Genomic DNA, 13,365 nt, shown 5'->3' on the forward strand with positions numbered 1-13,365 from the left:
TACCCTCAGTTTCTTCAACTAAAAAAGGGAAGATTTTTATCTGCCATTATGATATTCAAATGAAACACCATATGTGAACACGCTTATAAAACCATGAAAAACAATAAAAAAAAATAAACTCTAAATAATGATTGCTGAAACAACATGATGGTTCAAATTATACTAGTGCATATTCTTTTTCTATAGTACTTATAATACCACATATAAGAAGGCATGTAACAAGAGCTTTATGAATATAAGTATAAAAATGCACAGAAAGAAGCATTCAAAATGCAATCACTTCCTTCATATATAAGACCCTAAGTTAAAATTCTAAAAGCTAACACAGACCCACAAACTAGAACAGAACTCAAGAAAACATCCAATGTAGTAACCTGCCCTCTACCATTAGGCAGAAAGGGTGTTATCATCCTCATTTTACAAAAAAGGTAACTTAAAGGTAAAATTTACCTGAAGGAAAGCAGCCAAAATCAATTCAGCTATGCTGGCACTCTGGATTATCCACAACAGATTTTAAAACTTAATACCTGCCACACTGTAAACATGTGAACTCATTTACCTTGTTAACAATCTGTGACCAAACTTACTTTAATTTGGTTTAAGCAAAAATTTAATGAATAAGCTATATTCACTATAAATGAAAATTATTATAGCTATATATCAATGTACGATTTGGAGATTATCTGCCATTGAATTAGTCTTGCTTCCATTTCCCTCCATTACTGTGAATAATTGAAGGCTGACTGTATTTAGAACTTGCATTAAGAATTAACTTGTTTTTTAAATAAAGCAAGATATTTCAAGTGTATCACTGTAGAACATAAATGTGAAGTATTCAAACATTTTTTTCTTTTAAAACAAATTCTCACAATTTATCCCAACCAGATAAATATGTGTCAAATCACCACCCAAAGAGAGCTACACATCATGCAAGTCTTTATCAAAATGATTTTTTAAGAAAATATGGTCATAAACTAAAAATACTAACTTAACATACAGGCTCTTAGTTCCATATTTTCCTTGTATTACTTTCAAAGAAAACTTATCAAGAGAATGTTGGAAAAAGATTGAAAAGCAGACACACTGAAGACCAGTACTAACGTCTTCTAACAGAAAAGAAATATGAAGTTATCTAAATATTAATATCTTAAATATCAAATGGGCTAAGTGCCTCCAATCACTTGGAAAGTTCCAATTATCATTTTGCCAGAATACCAAAAAACTAACCCCAAGTCAAGTAAAAGACATTATGCCCTACAATTAAAGGATGATGGGGGGAATGCGGAGATGTTAACTAAATAGTACAAAGTTTCAGTGAGACAGCATGAACAAGTTCTAGAGATCTATTGTACAGCATGGTAATAATAATGTATTGCATACTTAAAAATTGCTATGAGAGTAGATCTTAAGTGTCCTCACCACACAAAAAAATGGGTGTGTTAATTAGCTTGATTTAATCATTTCACAATGCATACATATATCAAACCATCACATTGTACACTGTAAATACATAAAATTAATTGTCAATTTTATCTTAATAAAGCTGGGAGAAAAATTTTTACAGTGCACAAACTTAAACTCAGCAATAAAAGAAAAAAAGAAAAAGGAGAAAAGCTGATAGAGATGAAAGAATTCCAATTTCCACTGCTTGGATATTTGAAATATAAGACTGTAGAATTGTTAAAGCTATGCAGGGATCTTTAGGAACTGGGTAGTCTAAATACTGATGATCAAGAGTTCAACTTATTCAAAAAATTTGCTTGTTCATTAATTCTCACAAGAAAACAGGATATGGGTTTTTATTTACGATTATTTATTATAACAACAGAAATTGTGGTTAAAAAAGGAAAGCAACACATTGGACATCTATTCTAAAAACAGTTTTAGAATAGACTATTCTAAAAACAGTTTTCCCTTTATAAGTAGTCTTTATCAAGACCTCAGATATTTCTTNATAATGTATTGCATACTTAAAAATTGCTATGAGAGTAGATCTTAAGTGTCCTCACCACACACAAAAAATGGGTGTGTTAATTAGCTTGATTTAATCATTTCACAATGCATACATATATCAAACCATCACATTGTACACTGTAAATACATAAAATTATTTGTCAATTATATCTTAATAAAGCTGGGAGAAAAATTTTTACAGTGCACAAACTTAAACTCAGCAATAAAAGAAAAAAAGAAAAAGGAGAAAAGCTGATAGAAAGAGATGAAAGAATTCCAATTTCCACTGCTTGGATATTTGAAATATAAGACTGTAGAATTGTTAAAGCTATGCAGGGATCTTTAGGAACTGGGTAGTCTAAATACTGATGATCAAGAGTTCAACTTATTCAAAAAATTTGCTTGTTCATTAATTCTCACAAGAAAACAGGATATGGGCTTTTATTTACGATTATTTATTATAACAACAGAAATTGTGGTTAAAAAAGGAAAGCAACACATTGGACATCCAACTATTCTAAAAACAGTTTTCCCTTTATAAGTAGTCTTTATCAAGACCTCAGATATTTCTTTCACCCAAAAGAAGTATTTGACTCAATGAAACGAATAGGCCAACTCTTGATAGATTGGAAAGCAATGACTATGAAAAACACTGCTTGTTCTAAAAGAGAAATTACTCTCCCAAATCAAAATGTGGGGTTCTGGCTTTTATTATTATTGAGGGATCTGATTCACTTTAATCCCAATTTTAATATAATATTTTCAAAGGTATACAATGTAGATGGAAATCAAAAAATTTAAGTCCTCAACCTTCTTACCTTCTAAATAACAAATCTTAAAGAAAAACAAAATAACATGAAATATACTAATTTTGAGGATATATTACAAATACTTTCTTAAGCTAAAACACTTGCTCAATAAAAACATGCATTTTTTCAAACAGTGGTTTCAAACATACTAGTGGGTCATGAAATCAATTTAATGGGTTTGACGAGCATTTCACTAAAAAAAAGAGAAATACAAAAGAACAGAAAATAATCATAATACATTGTCTTGAGGAATTCATCAGTATTTGATTTTAGAATGCTGTAGCTTTAGAACTGATAAAGCTTCCATAAAATAAAGGCAATCAAATCATTCTGTCTCATAAATCTTCTAAGAAAACTTTCAAGTGAGAAAATATCTGGAAAAGGTTCTACTTGAAATAACTGTCACTTAGTAACAGATCTATAAAAGCAGAGGTCAGCAAACTTTTTCTGTAAAGGACCAAACAGTAAACTTTTGGGGCCTTGTGGGCGATGTGGTCTCTTGCAACTTACTCATCTCCGCCTTTGCAGCACAAAAGCAGACATAGACAATATGTAAACAAATCGGTATTGCAATGTTCCCATAAAATTTTAGTTAACAAAACAAGGCCCTGCAGGACTTGGTCCACAGGCTGTAGTTTACTAGCAGTATAAAGAATGTGTTTCTCTTTCAGAATGTTAAAACCTTACCTATTTTAATGAATCGACAAGGGAACATCTGTTCATCAATTTTATGCTTCAAGGTGAATGTTTCTTTGTTATAATCATTCTTTAAGCCACTATGAAAAAAAAATAAGGTTATCAAATCTAATTTCATAATCTAGTAAACACAGTAAAACACAGATTAATGTCATACTCAAATTTTAAGTTTAAACCAATGCTCAAAATATAGGACCAAGACAATATAAACAAGTAGTTGAACATGAGAATAGAGGTCAAAACTTCTACACTCAAATCAACTGCAATATAACTGTATTCTCTTAATTATATGAGGGTTAATGAAAAATGTTCAGTATTAATTAAAGAATGTGGCTACAGTATCTGGAAATAAATGACAGGATCTAGTGTCCTTAACATGTAAGTGAATATGACATAAAGTTTTCAAGCAGTAAAAAGGAAAATTCACACTCATATCTGACAATTTAAACAAAGCCAAATGTTAGAATTTGCCAAAGAATTAAGTTATTTAATTCTGATTGAGGCACCAATGTTCCTTTTATAGTTCAATAAATTTTCAAAGACAACCTTATATTGTTGGTTTAACAGCATCTGCTTTATCCTGAATAAAAATAAACCCATATCATCTCTCTACTTAAACAGCTAGGGTTGACAACAAGTATTTATGAGAAAGTCACTTACCTTCAGTTTGCCTTATGTCCTGAAATACCTGCATGATTTACATGCAGTACAGTATAAAAGTAATATTTACTTATATAAAGTACTGTGTTAATGGGACATACCATGTCAGAAATATATTCTAAATCTCTGTGGCTTTCTTTGTCCATTCCACGGCTATCTGATTTTTCATTATCTGGGAGGCAGATTAACACCTTCATTTCTGGTGGTCTATGTTGTTAAAACTCAAATTTACTGAGCTCCCTCAAAGCAGCAGGCACTGTACTAGGTGCAGTCACACATTTTTTTCATTTACAAAACCTTCCTCTTTTTAGTCTCAACTTGAAGTAAACTCCTAGAATATTACTTCTGGATTAAAGCAATCAATCTTAATGTTTTGGATAGAACCTATACTTTAATAGCAAAGAGTATAGCAAAGATTTTGATTAAAGCTGAAGGTATTTTCTGACGTCTTTAATAGTTCAAAAATATGATTGAAAAAGAAGAAAAATAACCCAAAATTTGATTCTTTCTTCTTTGATAACAGTATTAACTAGTATATGGTGGTTTTAAAAAAAGCTAATTCAAGCCACAGTATTAAATAAGGCACTAGGAACAGAATAAGAGAAACATTCTTTGCTCCCTTGAAAGAAAAATCAAACCATGCAGATTTAGCTACAAAGAGACTAAAGTACTGCAGTTTATTTAAAAGACAATTCTTTCCTCCCCATAACTCACCTGGACAATAGCTCTGTCATATTTTCCTCATTCATTCCTCCAAAGACTTTAAATTTCTTCAAATTACAGACATGAGTTTTCTCATATTTTCCAAAAGTAATATTCTGAACTATAGCAGGCCTTTCAAGCTTCAGAATCAAGTACTAAAAAAGAAACAACCAGATTATATCCTCCATTTAAAACAAATAATTAGAAAACTTTAAAAGTTAAAACTTTTGACAGTTAACAGAAGGAGGTATAAGGTCCATTCTGCCCATCCTGTACTGGCAGATTTTTTTAAAAAGCTAAAGAATAGTACAACAGCCTTATAAAGGTTACCATACCATCACCACTTTTTACTCTAGTAGCTTCCAGAAAATATCTTACCCTGAACAATATAGATGAAGGGGAAAAATAAAAAACTAGTGATATAACTTCTAATCAAGGAATGGTATTTAATAAAAGATATAAGGGCACTTCAAAAAGTTCATGGAAAAATAGAATTAAAAGATAAAACAAATTTTCATCAACTTTTTGAAGTACCCTCATACAACCAGATTATGACTAACTAAATAAGATTAGAATGCACAAATAACAATTACATATTCCCCTGAATTATGCTTCAATACCAAAACTAAAGTCTGAATTTAGTGATAAAATTTTAAACCTAGAAACAGATTTACTAATCACCCCTGCCAATTTTAGAAATTAAAAAACCAAGACCTACTATACTCATAGATATATCTAATGTAGCTAAAGTTTTCCTACCACACACTGGATAAAATGGGATCAGTTAATTAGGGAACACATTTTACATTATGCAGACCATTTCTGATTTATAAAAATTAAAGATGAAATTACCACTGATTGAATACATGGGGGAAAAGCTATTCAGAAAAACAATTCCGACATTATGTTGGACAGGCTTCATGCTTATAATAATGGGTAATACCAGTGATAAAGGTGATAAAAATACAGTTGGTGGTCCTATTGTTCACCATACACAAAAAATTAACTCAAAATGGATCAAAACTGATCAAAAATTAATTCTTTAAGATCAAAGACCTAAATGTAAAAGCTAAAACTTTAAAAGTCTTACACAAAAATGGAGGAGTAAATCTTCATGACTTTGGATTTAGCAATGGATTCTTAGAAATGATATCAAAAGCACAAGCAACAAAATATGAAATAATTTGGACTTCCATCAAAATTAAAACTTGTATCAAACAACATTGCCAAGAAATTGAAAAGACAACTTATGGGAATGAGAGAAAATATTTGCAAATCAAATAGGTGATAAGAGTCTATTATCATCTAGAATATATAAATAACCCCTACAACTAAACAACAAATAGACAAGCAACAAGTTTAAAAATGGGCAAAGGATCTGAATAAACCCATCTCTTAAGAATATGAACAAATGGCCAACAGGCATATGAAAAGATGCTTAACACCATTAGTTATCAGGGAAATGCAAATCAACACCACAATGAAATACCACTCTACACCCACTAGGGATGGCTATAATTTTTAAAAATGCAAAATAACAAGTATTGGCAATGACATGAAAAAACTGAAACTCTCATGTATTGCAGGTGGGTATGTAAAATGATACAGATACTGCAAAAAATAGTTTGTCAGTTTCTCAAAAAGTTAAACATAGAATAATAGTACATGATCAAGAAGTTCCACTCCTAGGTACATACTAAAGTGAAAAAGAATATTTGAACAAACTCTTACCCATGAATGTTCAGAGCAGTACTATTCACAATAGCCAAAAGGTGGAAACACCAAATGTCCATTAACTAATTAATGGCCAAACAAAAATGCAGTATTTACCTACAATGGAACCTTATTCAGCCGTTAGAAGGAATGGAGTACTCATACTTGCTACAACTATAAAATTTGCTGTACACCATCCATCACCCCATATACTACACTCCTAAATCCAACAGAAAGCATTGCTCGGACATACATACTTTTATTAATAACCATATAGGATTTTTGTTATTAAAAATCACAGAAATACTTCAGTTTATGGTAATAATGTTACACACAGCGTGTTACAGCAAATTCTCAAGGAGAGGCAGGACATCGAGGCTTGCATTAGAAAGCAGAGTTTACTGATGCTGGCAGCAGCTCAGCAGAGTCTTGTCACAAAGGCTGAGCCCCAAATGCAGCAGGGCTATCTCTTTTATATTGTTACACTTCTGGTTTTTTACATTGGGGTAAAGTGGTGACCTTACATGGTTATAACTTCCATTTAGGCAGGAAAAGTTCCAGGCCCATTTAGCCGTTAAGGCAGGGCAGGATACAGCTTGGCATATATGACCACTCAGGAGAACATGGGTGCCTCATTTCCCACTTTGATGCTTTGACTGTAGCCAGACACGGCCCAGTCATACAGCATCATTATTATAACTTGTTAACAGGGGAAAGAGATAATGTGATACACGCAATAAAAAAGCAAAACAATAAAAAAGTCCCAAAAAGCCAAGCCCAGCAATTTCTGCAGGGGCACAATTTTTCATTGGAGATCCTCAGGCTTCTGCCATGCATAGACCAGTCAGCCCTCGGAGTGAATAGACCAGGGCTGATGTTGTCTGGAGTCTAGTCAGCTTGCAGAGTGAAGTGGAGTGAAGAATGCAGTCCCAAGCAGTAGTGGCTGGTGTGAGTATGACCTCAGCTACTTTAGATTTTGGGACAGCTGTGTCTGGTGCAGACATCAGGCTTCTTCTACCCAGGGCGTAAAGCAGCAGGCAGATGTCGGGTACAAGCAGATCACATGGGCCAGAGTCTTTTTAAAGAACCAGCTCTCGTGGGCAAGATCTCACTCAGTACCCCCACCCCCAGAGAGAGCATTAATCCATTCATGAGGGATCTGCCCCCATGACTCAAACAGCTACCAGCACTGCCACATTGGGGATCAGATTTCCACATGAGTTTTGGAGGGGACAACACATCTAAACTCTATTGTTCTGCCCCTGGCCCCCCCAAACTCATGTCACTCCCACATATAAAATACAATCATTCTATCCCAACAGTCCCAAAAGTCTTAGCTTCTTCCAGCCCCAACTTAAAAGTCCAAAGACCAAAGTCTCATCTGAGACCAAAAGCAAAAGTTCTTCCAGCTGTGAACCTGTAAAACTCAAAATCAAATTTATCTACTTCCTAGATACAATGGTGAAACAGACACTGGATACAAATTCCCATTCCAAAAGGGAGGAATAGAACAAAAGAAAGGAGAAACAGACCACAAGTTCAAAACCCAGCAGGGTAGACATTAAGTCTTAAAGCTCCAAAATAATCTTCTTTGACTCCAAGTCCTGCATCCTGGGCACAATGGGGCATTTGGGCCCCCAAAGCATTGGACAGCCTCACTCCCACAGCTCTGCCAGGCACAGCCCAGTAGGCTGCACTGTAGCCTGTGGCTTTTCCAGGCTAGTGTTTTACTCTGCCAGTGCCACTACAGTTCTGGGGTCCTGGCAGAAACCTCGCTGACTTGGCTCTACTAGACATTTCCCTCTCTGTGGAGGCTCCAGCCCCACTTTTCTGCTTGGCATTGCTCTAGTAGATGGCCTCTCCAATGGCTCCACCCGAGGCAGGTCCCTGCCTGGGCCCCCAGGCTTTTCCATACATCCTCTGAAATATGGGTGGAGGCTGCTATGCCTCCACTGCTCTCATGTTCTACTGTCCTACAGACTTAACATGATGTGGACATCACCGAGGTTTCAGGCTTCTATTCTCCAGAGCTGCTGCAAAAACCACACTTGGGGCCACGTGAGGCAGGGCTGCTCTAGCCAGAGCAGCTGGGATGCTGGGAGGTGATTCCTGAGGGCAGCTGTGCCCCAGGTCTGTCCTCCAGGACAACTTAGTCCTTCTAGGCTTCAGGGATTGCGATGGAAGGGGCACCCTTCCAGGCTTCTGAAATGATTTCAGGGCTTTTTTCTCATTGTCTTGGCTGTTAGCATCCGGCTGCCCCACCACCAAGCTAACCAGTTTACCTGCTTCACCCTTGCTTTTTTCTCCTGCTCTCTGCTTCTCTACCACATGGCCAGGCTGCAAATTTTCCAAATCTTTACACTCTGCTTCCCTTTTAAATTCTGGCTTTACATCACGCCTTTGTTGCCATTAACTCAGAGTAGGTTGTTAAAAGTAACCATGCAGCTTTCTTAGTGCTTTGCTGCTTAGAAATTTCTTCCGCCAAACATTCTGGGTCACAACTCTTAAGTCCCACCTTCCACAAAGTCCAAGTGCATTGACACAATGCAGCCAAGTTCCTTGCTATGGTGTAGCAAGGGTAATCTTTTGTCCAATTCCCAGTAAGTTCCTCATTTCTATCTGAGACCTCATCTTTTACTCTCCTTTCTTCCCCTTTTCTTCCTCTTTAATGTGACTGCCAGAGAACTACAGCTTAAACTCCTCTCAACCTGTGAGATGCATGCTCCCTCTGGCCAGCAGTGACTTGCCTTGATGGGTGACTAGCAGAGGTGGGAAGGTCAGTCCTACACTGGGAAGATCTTGCTTGAGCAGGTTCCCCCTAATGGGGGATTATGAGAGTGGTGGGGATTCATTCCCATGCCACACAGTGACTGGAAGTCTGGAAGCCGCTAAAATTCTCTTTACCTTTCTCTGATTTTCCAAGCCCTCTTCTGCTGTTCTGTATAGGTACACCCTGGAGGGTTCCTGGCTATGCTTTGTTTCTCTGAGTTAAATCTAGTCAGTACTTTTCGAAGTCTGGAAGCCGCTAAAATTCTCTTTACCTTTCTCTGATTTTCCAAGCCCTCTTCTGCTATTCTGTATAGGTACACCCTGGAGGGTTCCTGGCTATGCTTTGTTTCTCTGAGTTAAATCTAGTCAGTACTTTTCTTCTTTGTGCTGACAACAGTGGTGAGAACTGCTTTTATCAATTACTGTCAGTGGAATAGGTTGGCCCTGCCAATTGGGACTAGGATAAACTAGACCCCACTGCTCCTCTTTTCTCTTTGTTTGCTTGGTTACACATTTAGTTGAGTATCGGTAATCTGAATAAACGTTCCAATCCTCGTACCAACTTTTGGACTTTCAGGTCACTTGTTTAATGCAAGAGGGCAAGTCAAGCCTGGTCTGTCGGTAACAATCTCAATTTGAGATCTTTACCTTAATTACATCTGCTAAGACCTTTATTCCAAATAAAGTCACATTCTGAGGTGCCACATATGTCTTTTCTTCAGGGGTGGGAGATAGGGGCTGCTATTCAACCCACTAAACAGAGCCAACAAGGCAAAAAAGCAGTAAATCTCATGACAATGAGTTAGTTCCAGGTAGTGTTAAAATGCCAGTGTAAGCAAGGTGGAGAATGTTACATGTTGAGAATGAAGAGATGGACTGTCACTAGATCATACAGTCTGTGCTATTATAAGGGGTTTTGAATTATAAATGCAATAGGATCTATTAAGTACAATGGAAAGCCATGATCTGATTAACATTATACACACACACACAAACAATCTGCTTTGGAGAGAATAAATTAGAGGAACTGACAGACCACTTAGGATGTTATTACGACAGTAATTCAGGTAAGAGATGTGAAGAAGGAGACTTGGACTAGGATGGTGTGGAAAATGAAGAGGAGTAGACAGTTTTGACATAGGAGGGGTCTTTAAAAAGCTTATGGAAAGACTTATATTATCTTTTAACTCTATTTTTCCATGAACTTTTGGCTTAAAGTTTATATATTGGAGAAATAATTGATGGGATTTAGTGATAGACTGGATGTAAGGAGAGAAGAAGGTATCAAGGATGGTGATTTACTTTCTGACTTGAATAACAGGGTAACTGGTAATATCATTTACTCTGATAGGAAGGACTGGCAAAGAAACAGGAAGAATGGAAATGAGACTAGATTATATATAATATAATATATAAAATAAAAGTCCAGATTATATATCTATATATGTCTGAGGCTGTATAATAAATCATCCCAGTGCCGTAAAAATAACAGTGATTTACAATTTCTAATGATTCTCTTGGTTCACTAGACAGTTCTTCCACTGGTATCAGCTGGTGGGTTAGATGGGGAACTGGGTTTAGCTGGGGTTGGGAATGAAGGCTGGGCTTGGTAGCCTCTCCACGGATTGGGTCTCTCCATGCCAGCTTTCACAACTTAAGGAAGTTAAATGTGCTTTCTTCAAAGCACAGTTGTCTCAGAATTCTAAGAGGCCTTGCTTAGAAGACGCAATATCACTTCCTTACACTTTTCTGCAAGATCAGCCACGATTCATGAGGTAGGTGAATAGAGAGCACCTCTTGCTGGAAGGAGCTGTAATTTATGACCATATTAAGACATTTGGACTCTATTCTAAGGGAAGTAGAGAAACATGGAAGTGTTTTAAGATGTAGAGCAACAACAAAAATCTGATCCATCCAGTATTAAAAACTCTCAGAAAACTACAAATTAGAAGGAAATTTTCTCAAACTGATATAGGGTATCTGTAAAATATCCATAGCTAGCTAGCATCATTCTAAATAATGATTCCCTCTAATACTGGGACAGTGGAAGGCTGAAGCAGTGGAGGTGGGGGTTGGGAGTAGCAGTGGGGGAGAAGCAACAGATGGGAGGAAAATATTTGCAAATCAAGTATCTGATAATGGGCATAAACAAAACATATAAAGAACTCTCAAAACTCAATATTAAGGAAAAAAATAAATTTAAAAATGGAGAAACCTTTTGAAAAGACACTTCATCAAAGAACATTTAGGAAGGCAAACATGCATATGAAAAGATGGTCAACATCATTAATCATTTGAAAAATGCCAATTAAAACCATAAAGATGTATACGTTAAATATCAGTGCATCTTTATTTGTAGTTGCCAAAAACTGGAAAACAATCCAATGTCCATCAACAGTTATATGGATAAACAAACTGTGATATATTTATACAACAGAATTCAGCTAGACAATAAAAATGGATAAATCATTGATGCAAACTGCAAGGATGAATCTCGAAATAATTATTTTGAGTGAAATAAGTCAGACAAAAACACATACTGTATTATTCCACTTATATAAAATCATACAAATGCAAATGAATCTATAGTGAAAGAACACAGTCAGTGGTTACCTAGAGATGGGGGGTGGAGGAGGTTGGGAGGGATTAAAAAGAGACATGGAATGGGCCGAGCCCGTGGCGCACTCGGGAGAGTGCGGCGCTGGGAGCGCAGCAGCACTCCCGCCATGGGTTCGGATCCTATATAGTGATGGCCGCCGCTGCACTCACTGGCTGAGCGCGGTGCGGCCGGTCTCAAAAAAAAAAAAAATTAAAAAGAGACATGGAAGGGGCCGAGCCCGTGGCGCACTCGGGAGAGTGCGGCGCTGGGAGCGCAGCAGCACTCCCGCCATGGGTTCGGATCCTATATAGTGATGGCCGCCGCTGCACTCACTGGCTAAGCGCGGTGCGGCCGGTCTCAAAAAAAAAAAAAATTAAAAAGAGACATGGAAAACTGTTGGGAGAAACAGATATGTTTAATATCTTAAGTGTGGTGGTATCTTCAAGGGGTATATATGTCAGAGTTTATCAAATCGTACACTAAAAATGCATGTCAATTATATCCCAATAGCTTTTCAAAATAAATAAAAGATAGCACTAAGAAAATGAATAGGCAAGCCATGAACTGAGAGAAAATATCTGCAATTTATAACTGACGAAGGACTTATATCCAGAATATATGTAAACAACTCCTAGAACTCAATAATCAAAAAGCTAACAACCCCATATTTTTAAATGGGCAAAAGAATTCATAAAAAGATAAAAGAAGTTAATAAGCAAATGGCAAAAAAGTGCTTAATATTATTAGTCATTAGGGAATTCATAAATTATAACTACTTCACACCAACCATAATCACTAAAATTAAAACGCGTGTCAATCCCAAAGGTCAGTGAGATTGTGAAGGAACTAGCAGTCTGATAACTTCACATAAGTTAACACCTTATGAATACGACCCCCAAAGCACGGGCAACCAAAGGAAAAATAAACAAATGGAATTATATCAAATTAAAAAGCTTCTGCACAGCAAAAGAAACAATTCACAGTTAAAAAACAACCAACAGAGTGGGAGAAAATATTTGCAAAACATACATCTGACAAAGGATTAATATCCAGAATATACAAGGAACTCAAACAACTTTACAACAAAAAAAACCAAGTAACCCAATTTAAAAATGGGCAAAAGAACTAAATAGGCAATTCTCAAAGGAAGATATACGGATGGCCAACAGACACATGAAAAAATGCTCAACATCACTCAGCATTCGGGAAATGCAAATCGAAACTACCCTGAGATACCATCTCACCCCAGTTAGGATGGCTAATATCCAAAAGACTCTGAACGATAAATGCTGGCGAGGTTGTGGAGAAAAAGGAACTCTCATACATTCTTGGTGGAACTGCAAAATTGTGCAGCCTCTATGGAAAATGGTATGGAGGCTCCTCAAACAATTGCAGATAGATCTACCATATTACCCAGCAATCCCACTGCTGGGAATATACCCAGAGGAATGGAAATCATCAAGT

The 13,365-nt window shown here is 36.4% G+C and overlaps 1 protein-coding gene across 1 annotated transcript in view; it reads right to left on the minus strand.

Annotated features, from left to right (window-relative positions):
* MKLN1 (muskelin 1, intracellular mediator containing kelch motifs) overlaps window positions 1–13,365 on the minus strand; it is a 173,691-nt gene that overhangs the window by 105,102 nt on the left and 55,224 nt on the right. Inside the window, exons 3-4 of the mRNA XM_008574054.1 lie at window positions 4,833–4,975; window positions 3,450–3,538 (exon numbers count right to left, since the gene is read on the minus strand). Of these exons, the coding sequence (XP_008572276.1) occupies window positions 3,450–3,538; window positions 4,833–4,975 (232 nt within the window). The remainder of the gene's footprint in view (window positions 1–3,449; window positions 3,539–4,832; window positions 4,976–13,365) is intronic.

The sequence above is a fragment of the Galeopterus variegatus genome, unplaced genomic scaffold (genome assembly GCF_000696425.1).
Source record: "Galeopterus variegatus unplaced genomic scaffold, G_variegatus-3.0.2 Scaffold992, whole genome shotgun sequence".
NCBI classification, from domain to species: Eukaryota; Metazoa; Chordata; class Mammalia; order Dermoptera; family Cynocephalidae; genus Galeopterus; species Galeopterus variegatus.